The sequence below is a fragment of the Bicyclus anynana genome, chromosome Z (assembly GCF_947172395.1).
Source record: "Bicyclus anynana chromosome Z, ilBicAnyn1.1, whole genome shotgun sequence".
NCBI lineage: Eukaryota > Metazoa > Arthropoda > Insecta > Lepidoptera > Nymphalidae > Bicyclus > Bicyclus anynana.
This window is the reverse complement of record NC_069110.1, coordinates 8506828-8533274: the sequence shown is the minus strand read 5'-3', so window position 1 is coordinate 8533274 and position 26447 is coordinate 8506828. Positions and strand designations below refer to the sequence as shown.

The window sequence follows — 26447 nt, the reverse complement described above, 5'->3', positions numbered from 1 at the left end:
TCTTTTTTACCTCCAAATGGAATTTACACTAAACTCCTATTAGGAGAAGAGGTTCAATAATGGCGTTGAACCAATTAATTTCTTTAAAGGTTAACGCACATCCATTTGCCAGTTGAGATAAGAAGTTCAAGAGTCACTTTGCCCGATGTAGCAAAGCTATGCCTGGAAGTGATCGAATCAGGAAGGAACCGTGGAAGAGTCAGTCACCGAAAGAGCTCAACGTGTCTGAAGTGGCAATGAGCAGGGTACACAGAAGAGCGATGGACGTTGAGGTTCCAAGGTGGTGGTGGTTGGAATGACGACCCCGCACCGGAAAGCGCAGAGTAAATCGACCTCCCACTAGGTGGATCGACAACATCAGTTACAGGGAGCCACTGAATGCAGACGGCTTAAAATCGCGGTATTTGGAAGTCCTTACAAAAGCCCAACGACCCGTAGAGAAAAGACATGATAGCTCAGTGGATATGACCTCTGCCTCCAATTCCGGAGGGTGTGGGTTCGAATCCGGTCCGGGGCATACACCTCCTACTGTTCAGTTGTGTACATTTTAAGAAATTAAATATCACGTGTATCAAACGGTGAAGGCATCGTGAGGAAACCTGCATATCAGACAATTTTCTTAATTCTCTGTGTGTGCGAAGTCTGCCAATCCGCCCACATTGGGCCATCGTGGTGGACTGTTCTGAGAGGACACTCAAGCTCAGCAGTAAGCAGAATATGGGTAGATAACGAACTAACCCCTAGGGGGTTTTTGGAAAACTATTAAAATTAGTTTTTGATAACTAGATGGTGTATCTACCATTTGTGTTATCCATTAATTACGGGACATCCTGTATATAAAACACGTGAAAATATTAACAGGGTTTAAACGCTTACATCGAATTTTACGCGGACGAAGTTGCGTGCGTCCACTAGTTAAACATAAAATAAATGAATACCTAGATCTACATACGTCTGTTGTTATCGCGTGGATGCTGCTTAACGTGATAAAATCATTTGAACTTGAGATAAGAAATGCCTGCCTAGCATATTAACCTGTTTCTAGCATTTTATCATTAGTATTTATATAGTTCACTGATAAACTCTTACTTACATTGTAGAACTGCGAGTGTACCACTGAAAATTGCAGGTCTTGCGTTTTCAAGCCGCCTGGTTGTATATACGAGTGTGTATTTTTTTGGAAATGGCTCTAATTTGGCTTACGTTCTTTCGCGCGTCTCAATCTATGATAGATTTATAAAAATAGTAATTTTTTTTTTGGTGTAAATGAGTCAGACTCATTTTAAATTATCAACATGTCTAAATTGGCTTTAAGCTTTATTGTTGAAGGCTTTGTAAAAACGAATAATTGAGAAGGCTGCCTTCTCTAACACCGAAAGACTTTTTCAAATCGATCGGTCCAGTCGTTACTGAGATTAGCGCGTTCAAGCAAACAACCATCAAACTCTTCAGCTTTATAATATTAGTACAGATTTCCCACTTTTGCCCGCGGACTATAGTCTGTGCTTTTGCCTCATTTATTATAAATGCTTCGCTTCTATTGATCGTAGCGTGATGTAATACTAGTAAAGTTTTCCTCGATAATTGAACTATCCAACACAAAAAATAGTTTTCAATCCGAGCACTTCCTGAGATTCATCCAAACAAACAATCAAATACTTTAGCTTTGCAGTATCAATATAGATGTATTCTTTTTTTTTGTTCTTTACAAGTTAGCCCTTGATTAAAATCTCACCTGATGGTAAGTGATGATGCAATCTAAGATGGAAGCGGGCTAACTTGTTAGGAGGAGGATGAATATCCACACCCCTTTCGGTTTCTACACGACATCGTACCGGAACGCTTAATCGCTTGGCGGTACGTCTTTGTCGGTAGGGTAGTACACAACAAAAAAAGAAACAACAACAATTAACAACTCACACAGAGCCGTCACGCCTGTGTGGCAAAACCCTTAGGAAAAAATATACGTACGAGTGATTATACTTAAGCAATTTGGTAAACCCGATTAAGAAAAAACTAAAAAGTAAAAGACTTCAATGATAACTTAAATACAACATGAGTTAGTGTATAATTACTCCATATAGTGCTGCAGCTCAAAAAGGTCGCTATAAGCTACACTTTGATTGCTTTTCTCTCAAAATTAACGGCAATTTGCAGGTTAGTTTGCGGTTAGTTTTGAAGATCTTTGCGCATTGCTAAAAAATGCTCATTACTAAATACTGCAAAATTATGATTTATGACGTCACAACTGTGTAAAATTGTAATGTTTGTATGGACCAATCACGTTTACTATTTACACGCACAACATAAATCGTTGGTAGAGAATTAGTTATTTATTTGTACCGTAATAGGCTTGTGGATATGACCCCTACCTTCGACGGGCGTAGGTTCGAATCCGGTCTGGGCATGCACCTCCAACTTTTCATTTATGTGCATTAAAAAAATTAAATATCACGTTTCTCAAACGTTAAGAAAAAAACATCGTGAAGAAACCTGCATACCTGAGAATTTTCTAAATTCTCTACGTGTGTGAAGTCTGCCAATTCGCAATGCACCAGCGTGGTGGCTTAACCCCTTTCGTTCTGAGAAGAGACTCGTTCATAAAAAATTTAGTGAGGGAGGGACCAGGATCATCATATTTCCCTTATCCAACGAACTAAATTATAGTGACCCCCTAATTAATAACAAACAATGTGAAGCCTTCTTACCATCACCGATGTGGCGCGGTTGGCCAGAGGCGCGTAGACGACGTAGGTGTGGCCGGTGATCCAGCCGACGTCAGCGGTGCACCAGTAGGTGTCCAGCGGACGGTAGTCGAACACGTAGCGGAACGTAGCCGTAGCGTACAGCAGGTATCCGCCCGTTGTGTGCAACACGCCCTTAGGCTTGCCCGTAGACCCACTATAATAAACATTTCATCATTATCATCATCATCATCATAATCATTATCAGCCGATGGACGTCGATTGCTAGACTCTTACTTGGACTCCTAAACACAAAGGTCTCGAGCGGCAAGCAATCAGCGGCTCCCTGCGCACCGCTTGATGTCCGCGATCCACATTTTTTTTTTAATTCTTTACAAGTTAGCCCTTGACTACAATCTCACCTGACGGTAAGTGATGATACAGTCTAAGATGGAAGCGGGCTAACTTGTTATGAGGAGGATGAAAATGCACACTCCTTTTCGGTTTCTACACGACATCGTACCGGAACGCTAAATCGTTTGGCGGTACGTCTTTGTCGGTAGGGTGGTAAATAGCCGCGGTCGAAGCCTCCCACCAGCCAGACCTGGACCGATTAAGAAAATTTCAATCTGCCCGGCGGGGGTCGAACCCAGGACCTCCGTTTTGTAAATCCACCGCGCATACCACTGCGCCATGGAGGCCGCCAGGTGGTATGGGGTCGACCAACACTGCGCTTCAGGGGCGTAGCTAAAGCCATGTCAGTCGTATCAATGATACGGGGCTCCCGGACTATAGGGGCCCTATTTATTATATTTTATCCCCGTATTCCTACGGGAACGGGAACTACGCGGATAAAACCGCTGGGCGTCTGCTAATCAACAATACATATCGAAATCTATAGATTTAAGACCATCGGTAAGTAGGTAACTACAGTAGGTAACTATGGAGTTTGAACCATAAATGCCAGTTTTATTAACAAAATTAACAAGGTGAACTAGTTTGTTATATAATTACATAATGAAACTTATTAACCGCGAGGTAAGTACAGTGAATCTATAACGTTTAGTAATTTAGTTAAGTACAGGGGTGCAATTCCGCTTTTTATACTTGTCGATGTAATAATCGACAGTAACAAGATTTATTACAATTTGAACTTTATTTCTATGAGATGCCAAAATTAAAATGTCATTAACAATGAAGTTGCCATGGAAATGAACGATGTCACATCGCTGTAACTTTACAGAATGCAGGGGCAGTTTCGACAGAGTTTATGAGAATTCACGAAAGTGGAAGGAAGCAAGTAAATTTTTAGACAATCCCCGAATTAAGGCATCCGGGTAAGTTTAAGACCAAGTCAATCACAAGTTACACACTACAGCTTAAAGTAATATTTCCTTACTCAATATTTTGTACGAGATAAGTGCCATGAAAACATAGGTTCTCTATAATATCTAGACGCTATTCGCGTTGAATTCGATCCGACTCTGAGAATTGCGCGGACTGAATAACAACTGCAGTACTCCATCAATGCCAATTGATGGAGTACTACACTTCACGATCGTTTGTGGTCATTGATGCCATGACCATTGATCATTGATGACCATAGAACAACTACCTTATGCGACCTCAAAACTCAAAATTCAAAATTCAAAATTCATTTATTTCAAGTAGGCTCAGTTTACAAGCACTTTTGACACGTCAGTTGACTATTTGTAAAGATTCTACCACCGGTTCGGAAGGCTCGGCAATAATCGTGGTCGTGGTCACCTAGTGCATTAGGTGCCTAATCGTCGTGATAGTAACTACGAAACACGGCCTATTACGAGTATAAAGGGAGATCGTTTGTTGTTGTTCAACAAACAACAAACTCGAAATGAAAGTTTAGTCTCTATACTGGTATATTGTTATTTATAATTCTGATGTTAGTATTCAATACATATAATAATTATAGATTATCTAATCTGCGGTTTGTGGGCCCTCACGTTCAGTTAATAACATGTGGCAAATGCTAATTTGGTAGATAAAGTACATTGTATTGTTTTCATTTACGCTTTTAATGTATTTGCATTTAATGTATCTACTTATTAAAGACGTCTATTTACTACTAATGCGACAGTACCGCCTCCGTGGCGCAGTGGTGTGTGATTTACCTCCTGGGGTCCTGGGTTCGATCCCCGGTTGGGCGGATTGAGGTTTTCTCAATTGGTCCAGGTCTGGCTGGTGGGAGGCTTCGGCCGTAGCTAGTTGCCACCCTACCGGCAAAGACGTACCTCCAAGCGATGTAGCGTTCAGGTAAGATGTCGTGTAGAAATCGAAAGGGGTGTGGATTTTCATCCTACTCCTGACAAGTTAGCCCGCTTCCATATTAGATTGCATCAGCGCTTACCATTAGGTGCGATTGTAGTCAAGGGCTTACTTGGGAAAAAAAAGTTATTATATTTTTATGTTAAAGCTCAAAGAAAGGGCTTAAAAGGCACTGTTGGAAAGATCTTCCTTATTTTGAAGAGCTTATATATTGTCAGCCCATGCTTCTACCGAAGGTAAGTACGATGGTACCATACTACTACCTACTACTGTACCGGCTACCGTAGGTAAATGATAATGGAGTTCGAATCACGATGTCTTCGGAAGGTCCAGAGACCAAAGATCCTCGATAGTTGGAATATACAGTGTAATGATTTATATATCTTCAGGATAATATGAAAAATCAGAGCCTCAGTCGTCAGACATATAGATAACCATGTTCGTGGCATCCCTCCGTCTGGCATGGCCCTCAAAAGCCATCAAACGGCCCTTAAATTAAAATGAATAAAAAATCATAGTCACCTTGTATACAGCATAAAGAGAGGATCCTCAGCTCCCATCCATTCAGGCTGACACATAGTTGACTGATCTTCTATGATATCGTGCCACCATACGTCAACACCATCGTTCCATTCATACTGCAATAATGGAAATTATCAGATAAATATAACTTCTATACTTAGCTGCACTATACTTATTATATTTTATTCTTGTTATTTTTATTGTATTTTAATATTATTTATTTATTCGTAAATAATATTAACATTAAAAGCAAAAGAACTTTTTCAAAAAAGCGTTATTACGTAACGTGTGAGGTTATAAATTGATAGTTTAAAATATTAAAGAAGAAAATATTTTCTTCTTTTTAAAGCGTTATAAAAAGCGTTATAAAAGATTTTTTTTCATTTTCTTTGCTTTTAATTTATTTAATTTTTATTTTTTTAATTGCCGGCTAGGTCTCTAAGTCTGTTCATATTTTCAAGTTACTCTTAATAAGCTCTTTCATTTGATACCCATACTGTAAAAACACTAAAGCATAAATTATAACAAGTTATATGTATAGAGGTACACATATTAGATAGTACATTCCCATTAGTTGTTTGTTTGTAAAAAGCAAGCCTGTAGATAGAACATAAAGTGAATTATTAACAACAATACCAGAGTGTCAATGTCTGGCATCGGTCCGCATGGCGTGACCCTCTTGAGATGCGCCACAACTATGCACATGTCAACTTTGTGGTTGTGATTCTTCTTTGCAATCTCCAACGCTTCATCGCACGTCTTCTTCAATGTTAGAAGCTTCTCGCCTCGCCATGCACCGTCGGATGTTATCAGGACTTTAGCCTTGCAATCTGACATGCGCTCTGCTAAGGAGTCCGGAGAGAAACCCGCGAACTGGAAAATAATATACCGTCTATTACTAGTGACCAACTACGATCGGTTTAAGCCATAGGTTCTCAACCTGGGCTATAATGTCCCGTTATTGGTTTTTTGAAACTTTCGTGAGAGCAGTGGAAAACTCAGAGAAAATTTGGAGTCGTGGGCGGATTATAAGTAAGTCTAAAAGTGTAAAAAATACACATTATTAATTTCACGGTAGATGGTAAGAAGGATGGGGGACTTGAGATAAAAACATAATAGGTATTATTCACAAAGTGGACAATGACCAAAATAAGGTTGTGAAACAAATTATGAGGTTACCGAAAATCTTTTCTAATAATTCTAACTCCAACTCTAACTAGTCCATCGATAAATTATATTGCAACTAGCGGGCGACCGCGACTTCGTCCGCCCTTAGATATACTTAATCCGGCCCTGTCGCAAAATCACAGCGGACATTTACTAACTATAAGCTACCTCTCTGCCAAATTTCATCTTTATAAGTCCCGCGGTTTTCGATATTTCGTGATATGTGACTTTTTCGCTTTTATATAATACTAGCAGTTACTACTGTGTTTGATGATATGAAAAATTTTCAACTGTAACTTTAAAAATTAAGAACTTTCCATGCAAACTTTCAACACCTATTTCACCTCCTTCTATTTTTATTTTAGGGCTAAAAAGTACCCTATGTCTTACTCCAAGGTCCCCATTAACCATTATATAAAAAATCATCTTGATCTGTTCAACTATTTAGCCGTGAAATGTTAAAAGATAGACAGACTTACTTTCGCATTTATAATATTAGTATAGATTTAGATTTAGATTATATAAATGAACTACTTAAAAAGTAAGCTACTTACTACAACCGAATGTATAGCGCCGATACGTGCGCATGCCAACATGCAAACAACCGTCTCCAGGATCATGGGCATATAGATTGAAACTCTATCCCCCTTTTTAACTCCATGGCTACGTAGAGCATTTGCGAACTGGCACACCATGTCCAATAATGTTCTGTAGGATATGCGGCTGTAGTCATCCGGGTGATTGCCTGCCCTGTGGACAATTCAATTTAAAATTATAATCTGCTATCAAACCCTAGTATTGGCTCTTAAAAAGGCTCTAAGCGAGCGATGGAGCGAGTTATGCTTAGAGTTTCTCAGCGTTATCAAAAAAAAAACAAAGAGAAAATAGAATAACATTTATAATTAAACACAAAAAATAGCTATTAAAATAAAAATATATATATTCTATAAATATAAATATGCATAAAAATATATATTTTCTATAAATATAAATATGCATATATACATAATGAATATACACATTAATTATAATATAATACCATCATTATCATCATTATCAACCCATATTCGGCTCACTGCTGAGCTCGAGTCTCCTCTCAGAATGAGAGGGGCTAGGCACCACCACGCAAGCCCAATTTTAATATATAATAAAATAAATATATACATTTATTTAGCTAAGCTCAAATGCTTAATATTTTACAAACGGATCCCTAAATCGAAAAATGTTGGTAAAAGACCCTTATATATTTTAAAGACCTATCCGACAATACCCCACACTATAAATAACTATCCCCACTTTACAAGATAAGGGGAGGTATCCTAAAGATTCAAGATTCAAGATTTATTTTACGAATTTGTTCACATTTTTTAAAGTACATACTAATGCTAATTTATAGCTTTCTAGTAGTTATAGTCTCCGCGCTAAGCCACGGACGGACGGAGAGACCGACATGGTGAAACTATATAAGAGTTTCTTGTGTACTACGGAACCCGAAAAATGTTGTTGGATGTAAAGGCATCGAGTGATTAGAATCAGCCGCAGGGAATTCACCTAAAAAACATACCAAGCAATTCAATCGTACGCATTCGCTAGTCATCAAAACATTATATTAAAAGTATGTCTGTGATTACAAAATAACTGTTTTCTCAAGTGCTCATAGATATTTGCACAATACCAAAACATATGTTTGTATTTTGGTATTTTGTAAATAACTTTATGCACTTACACTTGCACTTATCGTTCAATTACACAATACAATGGACGACTGGACCGATTTGAATAGGACTTTTAGATATTGAACAACATATATGATGGAAATTCACGGAAAAATACATGCCTCCTGCGGGATTTGTGAAACACTGAATTTCACGCTTATGTAGCGGTTATCCGCTAGTATAATAAATAAATGTCTTAATATGATTAGGTAAATATTAAATAACCTTTTGGAGAACACAAATGTATACTAATATTATAAAGAGGTAGACTTTGTGTATTTTGTGAGGGGATATTTTCTGAATCTACTGAATCGATTTTGATAATTTTTGAGAGAGTAAGGTTATTTTATTCCCGTATTCTAATGGGAACAGGAACTACACGGGAAAAACCGCGCTGCATCGGCTCGTTTATTATATACGTTATGTACACGTATAAAACACGTGCGATCAGTTAGAGTAACAGTAATGGAGGTCAGGAAGTGAATATCTGCATGAACAATGTGAAAAAAATTACCTAATTAAAATTAGCTTGACCTCGAGGTCTACCAAATAAACTTGTTTTAATTACGTTACGTCACTGGTCACTGGAAAGTTAAACCTATTTTTGTTAAAAATAATGCTGTATTATTAAGTGTACATATAAAAATCAATTATTATTTTTTTAATTTTGTATTTATTTTAGCATTAAAACTTATCCGATAAAATTAATCTGTTTATTTCAAACCTTGACGCATTATTGTTAGTAAAAGTGTGTGTCAGCTCCGACGCACGAATGGAGTTTACTCTTTCAGATCGACTGTCTAAATAGGTGTATGTTGCCCCGCACCATACACTATGTAGCAATACCTACGCCTGAAAAGTGAAAGGTGCGCAGAATAGGTTGCGCACAAAAACGTAACGCTGTAATTCCTTCATCGAATTTTACTGCCCATATTTTTTACTCGAAGTAGTTTTTCCCTCCTTTCCTCTCTTTTTTAACCGCGATTGTAGTATGAAAGATTATATAGCAAAACAAAGCGTGCCGTGATAGCTTGTACCTATGTTTATAGGCCACATCGATCGTATATCGTTAGATGGGCAAAGCGCCGCGGAATTGTCATTGGTTTCGCACATTGAGTAGGTACGTCATCACTCGTAACATTTCTCTTTATTCATGTTGTAGCTTGTGTTTTTACATTTTTAAAATGTACACGAAGGTATAATTAAGGGCTTAAAATAAGAAAAAACAGTAAATATTTTTTTAAGTCGAAGTCCACTCACAGCATGCGCTTGTTACGTATTAAGATAAGATGTGCGTGCACGTCTTTGGGTAATGACTGTGCGTTTTTTAATATGGCCCATCTAACGATTTATATTGATGATGATTTACTAACAAAGTTCCTAACTTTGTTAGTAAGAAAGATACGCTGTACTTCGCCACATTTGCACCGGTACTAAAAGGAAAGGTTTTAACAATTATTATATTTTCAAGGCGGCAGGAAGGTTGACTGCGGCTTCGCGAGAACTATATCTTTATAACCTTGTTACGTATTTAGGTTAGGTATTACGTTGTTGTTTAATATTTTATTAGTCATAATGTCCTATACGTATATATTTTACTCTTTAGTCTTTACGTGTTGTTCGTTGTAGGTATTTGTGGAGATGCTTCGTTTGCTTCGTCAGTGAATCACAAGAGGAAGGTAAAACATACAGAATTTGGAGACGCGCGGGTATAAACATAGATTTTTAACATTATTATACTGTACAGTACACTCCGGGTGATGATTTCTCATAAATACGAGTAGTATTTTGGCCTTATGGGAAAAGTATTTACTTTTTTAAAATCTATCACCAACTGCTAGCGTACATAAAAAGATGTTATTATTAACACACAGTACATACATTTATACCTACATACACATATACATACTTATTTACATAAGTACATATAAATAAAATTTAAGTGTCTGTCTTTAACTAAAACACAAACAAGTTAAAATTTTTGTCTGTCTGTATGTTTATTTGTCGGGGCTAGTCTTTGGAACGGCTGATCCGATTCAAACGGCCTTTCACTGATATACAACGTGTCCCAAAATTCAACGATAAGCGGGCGCCAAAAGATTGACCTGCTCATGAGCACTTAAAGAAAAATAATAAAAAAAATATACCTAAATTTTTTTTTTAGTTACAAAATAAATTTTAAAATTCTTTGAAAATTTACACCTTGTATGATATTTTGAACTACCGCAGCTACAATTTCTTAAATATGCTTAAGATTTTTTTTGTATCGGAACCTAAGTAGTACTACTATTCACCACAACTCTTAAAAACACCACAATGCCCGCAGTTTTTACACAAAAAAAAATCAAAATATTTTTTTTCCCTCAAATTTTTAAAGATTTTTACTTTCAGTCTACTTTGACTCATGGTCTTGCAAAAAAAAGTATGAACACCGCTATGGCAAGTTATTTTCAAAGTTGACGCAACTAATCAAGATTTCAAAATAGTATAATACCCTAGGATAACTAGTCACAAAAAAAAATATGCATTTGTAAACAAGAACCAAATTTCTTAATTGTTCTTGTTGTTAGTAATAAATTTTACTATGTTCCAAAAATGTGTTTGTTATTTTAATTACACAACATTAAAGTAAATGTTCGAATTGTTTTCCACCGGCATTAATACAGGCACGACATCGCCTTAAAAACGACCGTTTTATTTTTCGCGCATATCTTCTAGCATTGATATGTGCCGCAGCCTGAGTGATTTTTTGCCGAAGCTCGTCCAATGTCGTAATCGGTTTTGCGTAGATCCTGTCTTTGAGACAACCCCAATAAAAGAAATCCAGGGGGTTTAGGTCGGGTGATCGGGGTGGCCATAGGATAGGACCAAGTCGCCCGATCCAACGCCCCGGATACTCGTGGTCTAGGTATTGTCTCACAGGACGAGCGTAGTGAGCTGGGCAACCATCATTTTGATACCACATATTTTGAAGGTCGCTTAGGGGGACGTCTTCTAGTAATTCTTGCAAATCATTTTGTAAAAAGTTCAAATAACTGTCCCCATCTAAGTTTCCTTGTAATTCAAAAGGCCCAATCACTTTTCCATTTAAAATGCCCGTCCATAAGTTGACCTTAAATTGATATTGGGATTTGTCTTCTCTCATCAGGTGCGGATTCTCATTGCTCCAGCTGTGTAGGTTGTGAAGATTTAAATAGCCATCTTTCTTGCAGGTTGTTTCATCCGACCATAGTACTTTATCCAAGAACTGAGGATCTTCCCGATGCTTTTGAAGCATCACTCGGCAAAATGCGATCCGCAGTGGATAGTCCCGTGATAGTAACGTTTGTACACGTCTGTAATGATATGGGTGTAGCCGATGACGTTTTAGTATTCGATGTGCTGAACTTTTTGGGATTCCCGTAGCTGCTTCTATGGCACGCACTGAGGTAGTTGAATCAATGTTTATTTCATTGAGAACTTCTTCATCGCATTCCGATCTAGGTCTTCCAGCGTTTCTTCTAGCTGACGGCAAACGACCCTCCGAAAACGCTTGATGCACATTCATAAATACCCGATAATCTGGATATCTTTGAGCGTTTGGGTACCTTTCTCGATACAATCTGCTAGCAGCGTTAGCATTGCACCGACATTCTCCATAAATGAGATGCATGTTAGCGTATTCCATCGGCGTGTATGGTTGCGGCATGATAACGCTAAACAGTCCAAAATACACCAAAAGTCCAATTCACAAAACACAGGCACAGTCCAAAATAATGCCAGGTCAGTTCAGTTTGCAGATCACTTAAGTCCAGTCCAAAATGCAAAGCCAAAAGTCGTTAGTACGAGAGCCACGTCAATTGAATACGGAAAGTTGCGCAGTAAACAAAGGAGCAGAGCGTACTGACTTGCTGGGAACAGGATTTTCTTTACCTGCATCATTGTCATTCAACAAAGAACATCTGTCTATCCCTCTCTAACGTATACTTATCGCTATCTTTCTCTCTCTCTCTCTCTCTTATTTTTAAATGTTATCGTTCGTTCCATTAAAATTCTAGGAAATTGCAACGTATGACTCACATCATTTTGTGCATAAAGTAAAAGTGATTTCTAGGAGCAAAAACATTTTAGAAATTTAGTTCTTGTTTACAAATGGTACGCATATTTTTTTTTTGCGACTAGTTATCCTAGGGTATTATACTATTTTGAAATCTTGATTAGTTGCGTCAACTTTGAAAATAACTTGCCATAGCGGTGTTCATACTTTTTTTTGCAAGACCATGAGTCAAAGTAGACTGAAAGTAAAAATCTTTAAAAATTTGAGGGAAAAAAAATATTTTGATATTTTTTTGTGTAAAAACTGCGGGCATTGTGGTGTTTTTAAGAGTTGTGGTGAATAGTAGTACTACTTAGGTTCCGATACAAAAAAAATCTTAAGCATATTTAAGAAATTGTAGCTGCGGTAGTTCAAAATATCATACAAGGTGTAAATTTTCAAAGAATTTTAAAATTTATTTTGTAACTAAAAAAAAAATTTAGGTATATTTTTTTTATTATTTTTCCTTAAGTGCTCATGAGCAGGTCAATCTTTTGGCGCCCGCTTATCGTTGAATTTTGGGACACGTTGTATAGAGGTGGTTATTGATCAACATATATGCTACTTTATATCCCGAAAAAAAAACAAGGTTTACGAAAAATTTAATTTCACGCTAACGAAGTTGCGGCTAGTTTTCAATGAAAAAATAAACAATATTTTAATATTGTTGACCGTAGTTTAGTGTAAAGATTATTAGAGTGAAACTTAGCGAATTTCATATCTATTATGTACCTCAACGTCCTCAACTTTTATAATTTATAGTTTATTTTATGTCAAGAGAGTCAAGTACTTACCTACCTACAGTACCTACCCTACTTGACTCTCAAACATGTAAAGATTAGGAACACGATTGTAATCTATCGATTTTATCCATTTATTCTATTCTATCTTTTTTGTATGCTTGGCACCTGTGACATTGAACATGAATGTTTTGTAAGATACTCTTTTCAAAATCCAAAAAAAATCTTTTAATCTACAAGGACATTGTAAATGTACAATGTTGTACATTGTATATGCATAAACTAGCGGACACCCGCGACTTTTACGCCTAAAATTCAAATTCCAGATTTTCACAAATTACGGAACCATGTAATTTTTCGGGATAAAAAGTAGCCTATACATTGCTCAAAATCAGTTCAGTTGTTCAAGAGATTAGCCCGGACAAACAAAAAACGGACAGACAAAATTTTATAAAAACTTTATTATGTTTTAGTATCGTGCTTAGGTATAACTCGTGCGTATTAACTTGGCATCTGGCTACCGAGCACGACTAAACAACCACAGTACAAACATCATTCGAGCCAGGTGTCAAATTAATCCGCACGAGCTGTATAGATGTTATCACTGGAAACAACACAGTTATCTTGAAATCACAGACAGACACTTAAATTTTATTTATATTTATTAATTTTACGTACGTATGACATGTCATAAAATTAAAGATCTGTGATGATTTCCGCTTTGAGGATTAAATTACATCATGACTGCCCTTTGTCACTTTTGTTGCAATAAGTTTATATCTTCATGTGGCTACAATCATTTTACGTATTTTTAAAAATAATATACTTATTTAAGCGAGTAAAAATTGAGTTGCTGATCATTAGTCTCATTAAAAACCTCAAATAGCTTTTTTCCTTGATTTTACATTTTTTTTTTCATTTTATTTACTGGATCGACTTTTGCATGCGATTTGCCAATTCGGCAATTTTAGGTGGTATGAAATGTAGGTATGGGGAAATCTAGCAAAAAAATTAAATACATAGCTAAAAAAATTAAAGGCATATTTTACGAGAATCGACATTATCTTTCATGGCAAGTCTTTATACAAATATAATTTATCGGCTCTTTTTGTAAATTACTGTACCTAATAAATAAATAATCACAGTAGGAACTTAACTGTTTAATTTTTTCATTACTTTTTAGCAGTATTCTTAGATTATTATTTATTAATTAGTCTCGCTCCGGATCCAATCTTAGTTTACAAGCTTAATATTAATTAAGCTTCTGTACCTACTAATATTATAAAAAGGTTAAGATTGTGCTGTTGTAGCGGGTAATCTCTAGATCTACTAAACCGATTTAATTTTTCTTTTACAACTAAAAAGCCACGTTATTTGTGAGTGTCGTACATCATCATCATCATTAGCAACCCATATTCGCCTCACTGTTAAGCACGAGTCTCATCTCATAATAAGAGGAGTTAATTCACCACGCTAGCCAATTAAGAAAATTCTCAGGTTTCCTGCGATGTTTTTCCTTTATCGTATGAGACAAATGATATTTAATTTCTTAAAATGCACGTAACTAAAAAGTTGGAGGTGCGTGCCACGGACCGGATTCGAGCCTACGCCCTCCGTATCGAAGGCAGAGGTCCTCTGTATCCACTGAGTATCCACTGGGCTATCACGTCTCTCATTGTCATACGCTATATATTATCCCCGTATTCTCACGAGAACGTATGAACTATGCGGGTGAAACCGCGGGGCGTCGTCTAATGATTAATAGTTTCATGACGTAATCTACTCAACTGTTATCGATATAGGTACTTTATGTAATGTAAAGTAGCTTTATCGTCAAAGTCATCTGTCTTTTGAACTGCATATGGAAACTTATGACAAGTGTGTTATGACATTTATGTAATAGTACTCTTGACCCTAGCAGAAATCTCTAGCGATTTTCTTGATTTATTATCAAATATAATTTTTCTTCTTGGAATCAGTCTGTTTGATCCATCATAATTATGTATTCTAAATGACGTATTTTTTTAAATCACCAACATTTTATACTATTTAAACCACATTTTAAATATATAGTACCTAATTGGTACCACATAAAATTGTGAAAAACCGGGGCGGATTGACAGTAGACAAAGAAAAGTAAAGATTTTGGTGTCTACGAATATTAATAAAACTTACACTAAAGTTAATAAAGCAAATGACATTAAAAAAGCACGAGCTCTAAGGCGAGGGCTCTAAATAGAAACCGAGTTATAACGCTCCGCAAAATAGGTTAATCTAAATTTGTAGTATGACTTCAAATAATAAATTGTAAATAATAATAAATTGTGTTGTGTGGCATAATTCACTAATAAAGCTTTTTTCTTTCTTTCTTTTTTCTTTAAATGACTTGCAGTTGCAGGAAACCACTGGATATACTGGTGGTACTACTGGTGGAGGTGCACGCTCAATACAAGTGTTTATAATCCTGATGAGAACTAAGTCCAGCAGTAAGTTGTATAATGTAAAACACATTAAAACTTATTGAGTAATAAATTCTCTAAAATGAAATGTGACTCTAATTTTGGGCGTAATTATGTGGATAGCCATTGCACACTTGCCGTGTTTCACTCTACTTTTCACTACGATTGCGAGAAAATAAAATTATTCCGTAAAGTTTATTATAAGCAATAGTTTATTTTCTTTACTCCACTTATTAAATTTTTCGTAGTTAGGTAAATAATGCGTCTCGACTTTGATGGCAACAGAGAAAATATTTTATTTTCCTTTTTCGTTTTGTAAAGCCTAAAATGGTCGTTTAGTCCCGCTGTGGAATTTATAATATGACGGCGTTATATTAAAGATTACTGAAAAATATAAACAGTTAATCAGACAGAACAAGGAACATTTATTAAATGTTTATATGTTGAAAAAATATTTATTGCACATACAGGGTTCTTTTACGATTTTATTATATGTATGGATAAACGCTTTTCTGTGGCACCGTCAAAAATGCTCTCTTTGTAATGTACTCCGGTACCAATTTTATCTTGTAACTGTACACAATAGCTATTTGCTGACGAAGAGCTACCTACTTATATCATTTCAGACGTTATATTATATTGAGTATGCTTGATTGTTAATTGTATCTCTTGTGAGGTTGTAAAATTTTCATCATACATATATATTTTTTTTTTAAATATTTTACGCCAATCTGTTTGATATATCCTCACTAGTCAGCGGAAGGCTTAAGTTACGCGCTAGTAGAAATAAGCAATCGTACAAGCCTCCCGCACCATTTAAGCCGACGACCTTTCATTCGCATTAGAAAATGCTGCCGATTTGAAAGCCGCTTTTTTATTCTTTACAAATTAGCCCTTGACAATCTTACCTGATAATAAGTGATAATGCAATCTAAAAGATGGAAGCTGGCAAACTTGTTAGGAGGATGATGAAAATCTAAACCCTTTTGGTTTCTAAACGACATCGTACCGCAACGCTAAATCGCTTGGCGTTACCAAGTAGGGTGGTAACTAATAAAACCTCAATCTCATCGGACCTCTGGCTTGTAAATCCACCGCGCATACCATTGCGCAACGGAGGCCAGATTTTCGTCAAAGTCTGAAAATCTATTAATTATTAGTTATAAGCAGCAAATTGTCCTGGGATTATCGATATATTAGGTTAGGGAACCGTGGATTTACCATGTAATTGCCTTTCATATAAAATACTTACACGTATCTAATTTTCTTTCAAATTTCATTCAATTTACACGAAGCGAGACCTTCCCCTTTAATCACTGTAAGTATTGGTTTTAACTGCATTTAGGTACCTACATCCAATTAATATTAATATCTTAAATTTGTAAATATTTCTAAAAATCACTAGTCAAAATAAATACAAAATTAAATTCGTTTCCTACATCCATGAAAATATAATCTATACTAATATTATAAAGAGGAAAACTTTGTTTGTATGTTTGTTTGTTTGTAATGAATAGGCTCAAAAACTACTGGACCGATTTTAAAAATTCTTTCACCATTCGAAAGCTACATTATCCACAAGTAACATAGGCTAAATTTTATTTAGGAAAAAATAGGTAGGGTAGGGGTAGTGTAGGGGTAGGGTAGGGGTAGGGTAGGGGTAGGGTAGGGGTGGGGCAGGGGTAGGGTAGGGGTAGGGTAGGTAGGGATAGGGTAGGGGTAGGGTAGGATAGGGGTAGTTTACATCGAGTATCACGCGGACGAAGTCGCGGGCATCCGCTAGTCTTTTATAATACGAGTATGTTTAAAGTAAATTATATGGAAAATATAAATTGCATCTCATTACTTTTGCGACTATATTATAGGTACTCGTATATTTTTTTAATAATACTCATATTATTAAAAAAAGTCTAAGTAATTTTTAGTAGTAGTTAAAAAGTAATTTTTATAATATAATAGCATTTAACTAAGTTTCTTATACATATATCAATATAAATTAGAATAAAGAAATATAACAATAAAATAAAAATTGATTTTAGAAACCAGGGTCGCGTTTCCGGACTACACGCACCAAACCCGATGAATAGGGCAAGAGTTCCACGAGACAAAATTTGAAAATAGTTCGGAGACCTTTGAACTAATGTCTAGACATGCGCCCAAATTTTACACCAGTTCATATGCTAATCTGAAGCAAAAGCGTGTGTGCTCATTGTCTTCTTTTGTGTTTTTTTCATCAATTTTGGCAGTCTTTCAGCCGTGAATATTTTTGCACGCGCCTGTAAAAAATTGGGCGCAAGCAGGTATCGATCTACCGATCTCGTAACAAAGAAACGTCAAAAATCAAAATGAAAATGTGACCTCGTCTGAAAGATTGGCAAAGTTGATAAAAACATAAAAGAAGTCAAAATAAACTGTCTATTTAACACGAGTTTAAAACAAATTTGCATGCGCGTGCAAAATTTGGGCCCATGTCTAGACTGTAGTTCGAAGGTCTCCACACAATTTTTTCTTGTGAACCGCTTGTCCTACCTATTGTTTGGGATTGGACGCGTGTAGAGGCGCGGCCTAGACTCAGGTGGACCGTGCGTTTGATTCCCACAACCGGATATTATATATATAATAATTGCGTGGTAAATGTTTTCCAGTGTAGCGTGGTTTATATACTTATATAATTCTATTTATATAGTATAATAGATAGTATAAAAGTAGAGCCGTGATAGCCCAGTGGATATGACCTCTGCCTTTGATTCTAGAGGGTGTTTATTAGAATCCGGTCCGGGACATGCACCTCCAAGTTTTCAGTTGTATGCATTTTAAGAAATTAAATATCACGTGTCTCAAACGGTGAAGGAACAACAGCGTGAGGAAACTTACAAAGAATTTTCTCAATTCTCTGCGTGTGTGAAGTCTGCTAATCCGCATTTGGCCAGCGTGGTGGACTCCCTTACCTCCTTACTCCCTCTCATTCTGAGAGAATACTCGAGCTCAACAGTGAACCGAATATGGGTTGATAATGATGAAAAGAAAGCCTCCTGAGTTTGGACGATTAGATCCTTTCAACTACGCAATGGATTTTAATGTGGTTTTCAACAAAAGATAAGAATGATTTAAAATTGAAGTATAAGATTTATACCTACCTGTAGTTTACTTAATGATAATGTCATGGTTTAGGTTTTGGGCTTCCACGCGGACGAAGTTGCGGGCGTCCGCTAGTTACAAACATTTATATATGTACATTTTACATATAGACAGATCCATCTTATATATAGATCTTAGCACCTATAAACCTATGGCTGGTTACTCGTTGGCAGCCCGGACTTGGGAAGATGATGGTGTGGTAATACACCCCCGTACCTCGAATAATATTACGAATTTAGAAAGTATACGTATTGAGCTCGGGCTTTTAACATTATAAAGGTTATAGATATATAAGGTTAAGGATATGGATATAGCGGAGGCTTTCATCCCTAACATGCGATATTTTTTATAATGATAGACCATGGTACGTTTGTATACTATTGACTATCATTGTAATGGAACATATGAAAATGAATAAACGGTTGTGATTATATCATTATTATCAACCCATATTCGGCTCACTGCTGAGCTCGAATCCTCTCAGGATGAGAGGGTTTAGGCCAATAGTCCACCACACGGATTGGCAAACACGCAGAGGATTAAGAAAATTCTCTGGTATGCAGGTTTCCTCACGATATTTTCCATCACCGTTTGAAACACGTGATATTGAATTTCTTAAAATGCATTCAACTGAAAAATTGGAGGTGCATGCCCCGGACTGAATTCGAACCCACACCCTCGGGAATCGGAGGCAGAGGTCATATCCACTGGGCTATCAGGGCTTCACGGGTTGATTATATCAACTTGAAAAATAACAGAACTTCATACAAATCTCTTTTTTAATTACGATAAAGGTAAAATTTTAAACATAGGTATTTACAGTTACAATATATAGGTACGCAGTTTATATTTTTCGTTTACTTTTCAACCCTTTCGGAATTCTTTGATTGATTTGTGCGACATAAATCATGAGTCATTATCATAAATATTAATTAATTAATATTGTAAACCTTCTTGATTTTGACATTTTAATTATTTTTTTATTATTGTAAATTTTTGGTAAATTATTTTAGATTGTAGGTTAATCTTTTACTTTAAGTTTTTAACCGGACTCTGCAGTGTTGTGAATGCCTGTAAAAGATGGCTGCAGTAATTCAAGAATTTTGTAACTCACTTATATTTAATGTTTTCTGCTGTCATTGTTGGCGTTACAAATAAATAAATAAATATCACAGATTTCCATAACTAGCGTACAAAAACCATAACTAACATATAAAAAATGCAGGACTTTCCTACGAATTTTCACCTTCCTTTCATTTATACTATTTTCGCAATATAAAATTGTTCTGTTTCTGTTTTGCGCCAAAAGTCAAATTTATATCTAGATATAAACTGATCGGTTCAGTGTTAATCTGTGACAAGGTAACAGACGGACAAATTTATTTCCGAGTTTATAACATAAGTATAGATACAGCCAAAGAAACAAAAACGTTTTATCATCAAATCAACGATGGGAACAAACGAAAGTCAAGGTTCTGGTTGGTACGAGTAGATACATCATCCGTTTGGATGTTTCTCTACGTAGGGAATAACAATAGGTTATTTTTAGGGTTCCGTAGGTACCTCAAAAGAGAAAATGAAACACTTTATTGTCTGTCTGTCTGACTGCCATGGTCTTGGGAACGAGCGGAGTTATCGAGTTGAAATTAAACCTCTCAAGGAAATCAAAATTGTTCAGACTCGCACTCCGGTTTTTTTTTTTATTTTAGTTAAATTATCTTGATTCTTGTTCAACAGTCAAAAATATCCTTTACCTACTATTTGAACATTGAATTGCTTAAAACAAAGATTTGGATTTTTTAATACTCGTTAAAAAAATTTAGCAGTTTATCCCTACTCGTGTAATTTTTTTTTATAATAATTAATAAATATAAAATAAGTATATAAAATATTAATATATTATATCTTTGTATACTTCTAATAAACTATAAGACAGTACAACAGTAGTTGGATGAATATTAGGTACTACCTTTGAAATAAAATCCAGTTAATAACAGGAAGAAATGTTAAACCAATAAATTGAATTAATTTAAAGATAGGTACCTAAATAAAAAAAAATATATATAAAAACAGAAAAACGTCAAATAGTTAACGTCCGGTAGTTAAATTGTAAATTTCGCTAAAACACAATCACGTAGAATGATTAAAATTAAATTAAATAATTTAATAAAATAGAAGAAAAGAAAAGAAAAGAATTACGTAATAAAATACGAAAGATTCTTAAAACACGAAAAATCAATACGTTCGCGCGCCGTCTCAGTGCGATGCATTCGCTCAGCTGTCTATCGATTCTTAAATGGCAAATACAAAAGTAACTTACCAGTAGTATGCGATTTTTTCCCCATGACCACTCCTCACGTTCCGATCCAAAAGGTTGTAGCAGACGTTGGTTACAGCACCTTCCATCCACTTGATGAAAATATCCCCCTTATCGACATCGAAGTTGTACGAAACGAATTTGCCGGGCTGGTAAGGAATCTCCCAATGGAATTCACTAGCTATTTTTGACCAAAATGCTTCTGGATCATCTATAGATTTTTTGTACATGTCTTTGTATCGCTGGAGGCTGGGCACCCAGGATTTATTGACCACATGCTCGGTTGGTTTATATACGCGAGACATAGTAGCAGTTAGCGCTAACAGCTAGCGTTGCGAGTTATAGTTGTCTTGCCTTGACGATGTCTGCACGACTACTGATACTAACCGAGTACTGAAGTCTGAATGGACCGTTGTATAAACTTGACGTTTGGTAATCTTGCAGTGCGTATGACGCACGGAACAGAGCGCGTGCGCGGAGCGCCTTCCGACTTATTGAAGTTGGCGCAAAATTATTGGAATAAAATTCAAAGTCCATAACGTATCGTCTATAACCTTTACTTTGTTGAATTGTTTTTTTTGTAACACATTTGCTCTTAAAGGGTCTCTTATTTCACCTATTTCAATATCGTTATGCATCTCATTACGCACTTGTGCGTTATGGCAATGTAAAACGCACGGGTTTTTGTTTTAATACGCACGGTTTATCAAGATGCTCCGTCAAAAAGAACGGTACCTACTTTTTTAAATTTTTTTTTTTTTTAAATTTTTTTAAGAGTTTTTATGTCTGAAAAGTGCTAATCATTTTATGAATTATATTAACTTTCGGAGATACAAGTTTATCAAAATTTCTTAATATGAAAAAGAAGCAAAGATGCTATAGTCTGTTTTTTAATTCCGTAGAATTGTGACACTTCTATTCCCGGTTCCATTTGTCAGTCACTTTTGAAATTTCAGTTGTCACAAACCTTTTTTCAGCGTATTTTTTTTCATCAAACCAAGCTTAAAATCATTCATACTATGAATATTTATTTTACCTAAATTTATTACGGAAAAGTAATTTAAATAAGCAAAATTTAAATAATGCACACTTTAAAGCAAAATAAATAAATAAATTTGTTTTGCTAAGTAAGGAAAAAAATAAGCATCAAGTGATTATATAAAGCTCTATAGTCCATGAGAATATGGGGATAAGATAGTATTTTACACTCACAAATAACGTAGCTTTCTAGTGTTAAAAGAATTTTTAAACTTGGTTTAGTAAATCCAAAGATCACTTCATACAATACCACTAGCTTTACTTAGAAAATTAGTATGCATAGAAGTACAGATTCACAGACATGAGCGTAGCCAGAATTCAATCTAAGGGGAGGCAGCTGTACTTTAATGGAGTACCTCACCTTACAAATTAATACTGTCCGAAGAAAACTAGTCATTACGGCCGAAACCGAATTTTAGCTTTAGGATTGTTTCGGCCGAAACCGAAACTTCCACATATGGTCACTGTTTCGTACGAAAGAAAGAAAGTTAAAAAGAATAACACTTCTTTGAATATCTTAAGATTTCGTATTACTCCAACCAATCAACCGGTTTTTATGTTTTCGCGCCCGCGATTTCCGCGTGAAACCATACCTTTACCCTACCTATCCTAAGTATCCTATGTCCGTCTTCTGGTTTTAAACTCCCTCACCACTTATTTGACAGCCAAATCGATCCAGCTGTTCTTGAGTTATAAATAAACAGTGTAACTAACACGAATTTCTTTTACATACCTATATAGATTTGCAATAAAAATGAAAATATCTAAAAAGAATCGATTCTTCATAAGAAACAATGCACATCGCTTTCGCATTGCGCGTTCGGCGTCAGCCTCCCTTCTCAACCCGCATTCCGCACCTCTCCTATCGCAAGATATGGAGCTCCAGTGACCGGCCTCTCTTCTAGGGGAGGGGCCCGTACCTCGCTAAGTCTATGTTCACAGAGTCTAGTACTGATTGCTGACAAGAATATTACCAACAAGAAAGCATTAACAAAAATTTCCGACTTTCAGAGGGGAGACGTTTTAGGATGAATTTTGTAAGAATTGAATTTTTTACACTTATAATCCAGCACTAAAATTCTAAAATAATTTAAAAAAGAAATATAACTGTCTTCAAAACATTAACGTACCCACGAAACTAAAAGGGGAAATATAATAATGGCGATAGGTATAGCCTTGAATTAATAGATCACTGGCTTGGCACCGCCTTCAAACTGATCAGAAGGTAGCACATAGGTAAGATGTTATTTTTTGCTTTTTAGTTTAGGTTAATTTTTGAGTTGGAAGTCGGTTGAATTTTTTTTATTATTTAATTCGCAGTATACCCCAATGTTTTAACATACTCAACGTACATATGTGATGACGTAGTAGTAGGTATTTTAAAATATAATATGTAACCATTACAATTCGTTAAAATGTAATAATATTCGTGATACTGAATTCGTTTACATGGCATATAAAAAAAAAAAGCAAAGAACAATTATTTTGCAATTGCTTGCGCAAAAACAAGGTACGCAAAGTTTCAATGGCTTCCCTAACAAAATACAATTAATTTAATAATTGTTTTGTAAACTTTCCCAACTCAATTAAAACTTGGTGATTTCTAATTTTTGTTACATTTACGTACTTCGTAGTTGGCAATTTATATGGATTCCCATTCATTCCATTGCCAAATGTTAAAAAGTTGACATTTGGGAATGGAATCAATGGGAATCCATATAAATTGCCAACTACGAAGTACGTCAAGCGATTTTTGAAATTTCGTGTTATGTGAACTTTTATTTTGTGTAAACCTTTCGCTTTTATATATGTATAGCGGACCCCCGCGACTTTGTCCGTGTGAAAATCGATGTAAACCTGCTTCAACCTCTATTTCACAACATTCTATTTATATTTTTGCAAGTTTTTTAAAGTATAATAAATAGTTCACTAATCATTATACATTTACAAATATACCTTGAAAAATTAAGGAGTTTCCATACAAACTTACCTACCTACCTAGTTTACTCCTTTCTCATTTTATTTTTGCGACAAAAGTATCCTTATTATTATTACTTATTCCTTCGTAAGGACAAATCGTGGCAAGTTTCATTTGATTCAGTAGTTTCAGCGTGATTCCCGGTAATAAAAGAGACGGACGGATAGACAGACAGACAAAAAATAACAAAGAAAGAGTTTACGGCCTCAGTATCAATCTTATTAATTATAATGCCCTCCAACAAAAATTTTCAAAATATATTCAATAGCGGACCCGGTCAAGTTTAGCTTTTACTTATGTGCACTTCTTCCCTACCCTTACCCTAAGCCTAACCTACTCCCACCCTACACCTACCCTATCGATCCCCTACCTTACACTGCCCTAAACAAACCTTACGCCTACCCTACCCCCAAATCTACTCTACCCTACACTACCCCATCCTACCATATCCTAAACAGACTCTAACTTTCCCCTACCTTACCCCTACCCCTACCCTACCCTACCCCTAAACCTACCATTACCCCAACCCTAACCTTCCCTTAGGTACCCTGCCCCTAACCCTAACCTTAATCTTCCCCTACCGCTATCCTACCCTGCCTTATCCATAACGTCACTCAATTGTTTTTTCTTCACCAAACCTCTTCACGAACACTTGAACTATGGTATGGTATTAAAGTTCAAATTGACTTTTAATTACTTAATATTACGAATCGTTTGAATAAGTGTAGGCATAGAAAAGTGTTGTTATTAGACTTCTTTTTTATTTTATTTTTTAATTGGGATTATTTAAAAAAAAAGCAGTGATAGCCCAGTGGATATAACCCCTGCTTTTGATTCCGGAGGGTGTAGGTTCGAATCCGGTCCGGGGCATGCACCTCCAACTTTTCAGTTGTGTGCATTTTAAGAAACTATATATCACTTGTCTCAAACGGTAAAGGAAAACATTGTGAGGAAACCAGAGAACTCGAGAGACTCGAGCTCAGCAGTGAGCCCGAATATGGGTTGATAATGATGATGATGATGATGAGGATTAGGTATTAATAATAATTTTATTGTAATTATTTTGAATGGCTTATTTTTTTTATTTTAAAGAAGAAACCTTTGCGTTGAAGGCCCACGGGGATTAGTTGTGTTAATTAATAATTTTCGACTGTATTTCAAAACGCAGTCCAGATCACATTCCATTAATTAATATAAATAATAATTAATGTAATGTGATTACATATCACGTTTCTCAAACGGTGAAGGAAAACATCGTGAGGAGAATCCTCCATGTGCATATCAGAGAATTTTCTTAATTATCTCCGTGTGTGAAGTCTGCCAATGCGCATTGGGTCAGCGTGGGGACTATTGGCCTAACTCCTCTCATTTTTAGGGGAGGCTCGAGCATAGCAGTGAGCCGATTATGGGTTGATAACGACGAAAAAAAAAGAATTAACGAAATTGATTCAGCTGTCATCAGCAACACATTCAGCGATTCATTTATATAGAAAGAAGTAAAGTTTCTTTGGTTGTAGGGGTAATCTCTGGATCTACAGAACCGATTTTGGAAATTCTTCTACCAGTAGAAAGCCACGCCAAAGCCATGTTTTTTATTTTCACGGGAACGGGAACTACGCGGGTAAAACCGCGGAGCGTCATATAGCGGCATTATTGTCTTTTAGAAAATTTGAATTATCTCCGAAACTATATAACTTATTATCATAGGTACTGTAAAAGGTAAATCTTATCTCTATAATATCCTCTCGATTATAAAGCAACTCATTTTTATAAGGATTTTAAGTTTAGTTATATAAATAATAACGTAAATCTTCGTATCTGATTTAAATAATTTATTAAAGTACAAAAATTACTATATCTGCTAAAATATAAAAGATAGACATATACTGTCGCGGACTTTTTTTAGAACTTTTAAAGGGAAACAATTTTGTCAGACATCATTTTTCCGAAACTTTAACCGTTTACGCCGCGCACGCAACGGAAGCTCTTTCAAAAGGATAAAATCCCCCGATTTTGAAACATTCTTCATTGATGCTAAGTTCCTATGAGTCTTAGCGTAATAATATATAGCCTTCCTCGATAAATGGGCTATCTAACACTGAAATAATTTTTTAAATCGGACCAGTAGTTCCTGAGATTAGCACGTTCAATCAAACAAACAAACAAACTCTTCAGCTTTATAATATTAGTATAGATTAACAAGTTTTAAGAGACTCTTGAGTTATCTTACTGACAACTTTATCTTTTTAATTAACAACGTAATTAGTATGCAATTTTCAGTTTCCAATTACGTTCTTTAGCTGGTCGACT

At 35.8% G+C, this 26447-nt stretch overlaps 1 protein-coding gene across 1 annotated transcript in view; it reads right to left on the bottom strand.

Moving 5' to 3' along the window:
* The window catches only part of LOC112052754 (acetyl-coenzyme A synthetase), a 39596-nt gene extending 18087 nt beyond the window's left edge, over nucleotides 1-21509 (bottom strand). Inside the window, exons 1-5 of the mRNA XM_024091990.2 lie at nucleotides 21125-21509; nucleotides 7232-7427; nucleotides 6147-6383; nucleotides 5511-5626; nucleotides 2709-2901 (exon numbers count right to left, since the gene is read on the bottom strand). Of these exons, the coding sequence (XP_023947758.1) occupies nucleotides 2709-2901; nucleotides 5511-5626; nucleotides 6147-6383; nucleotides 7232-7427; nucleotides 21125-21426 (1044 nt within the window). The 5' untranslated portion in view covers nucleotides 21427-21509. The remainder of the gene's footprint in view (nucleotides 1-2708; nucleotides 2902-5510; nucleotides 5627-6146; nucleotides 6384-7231; nucleotides 7428-21124) is intronic.
* Nucleotides 21510-26447: the final 4938 nt, after the last annotated feature.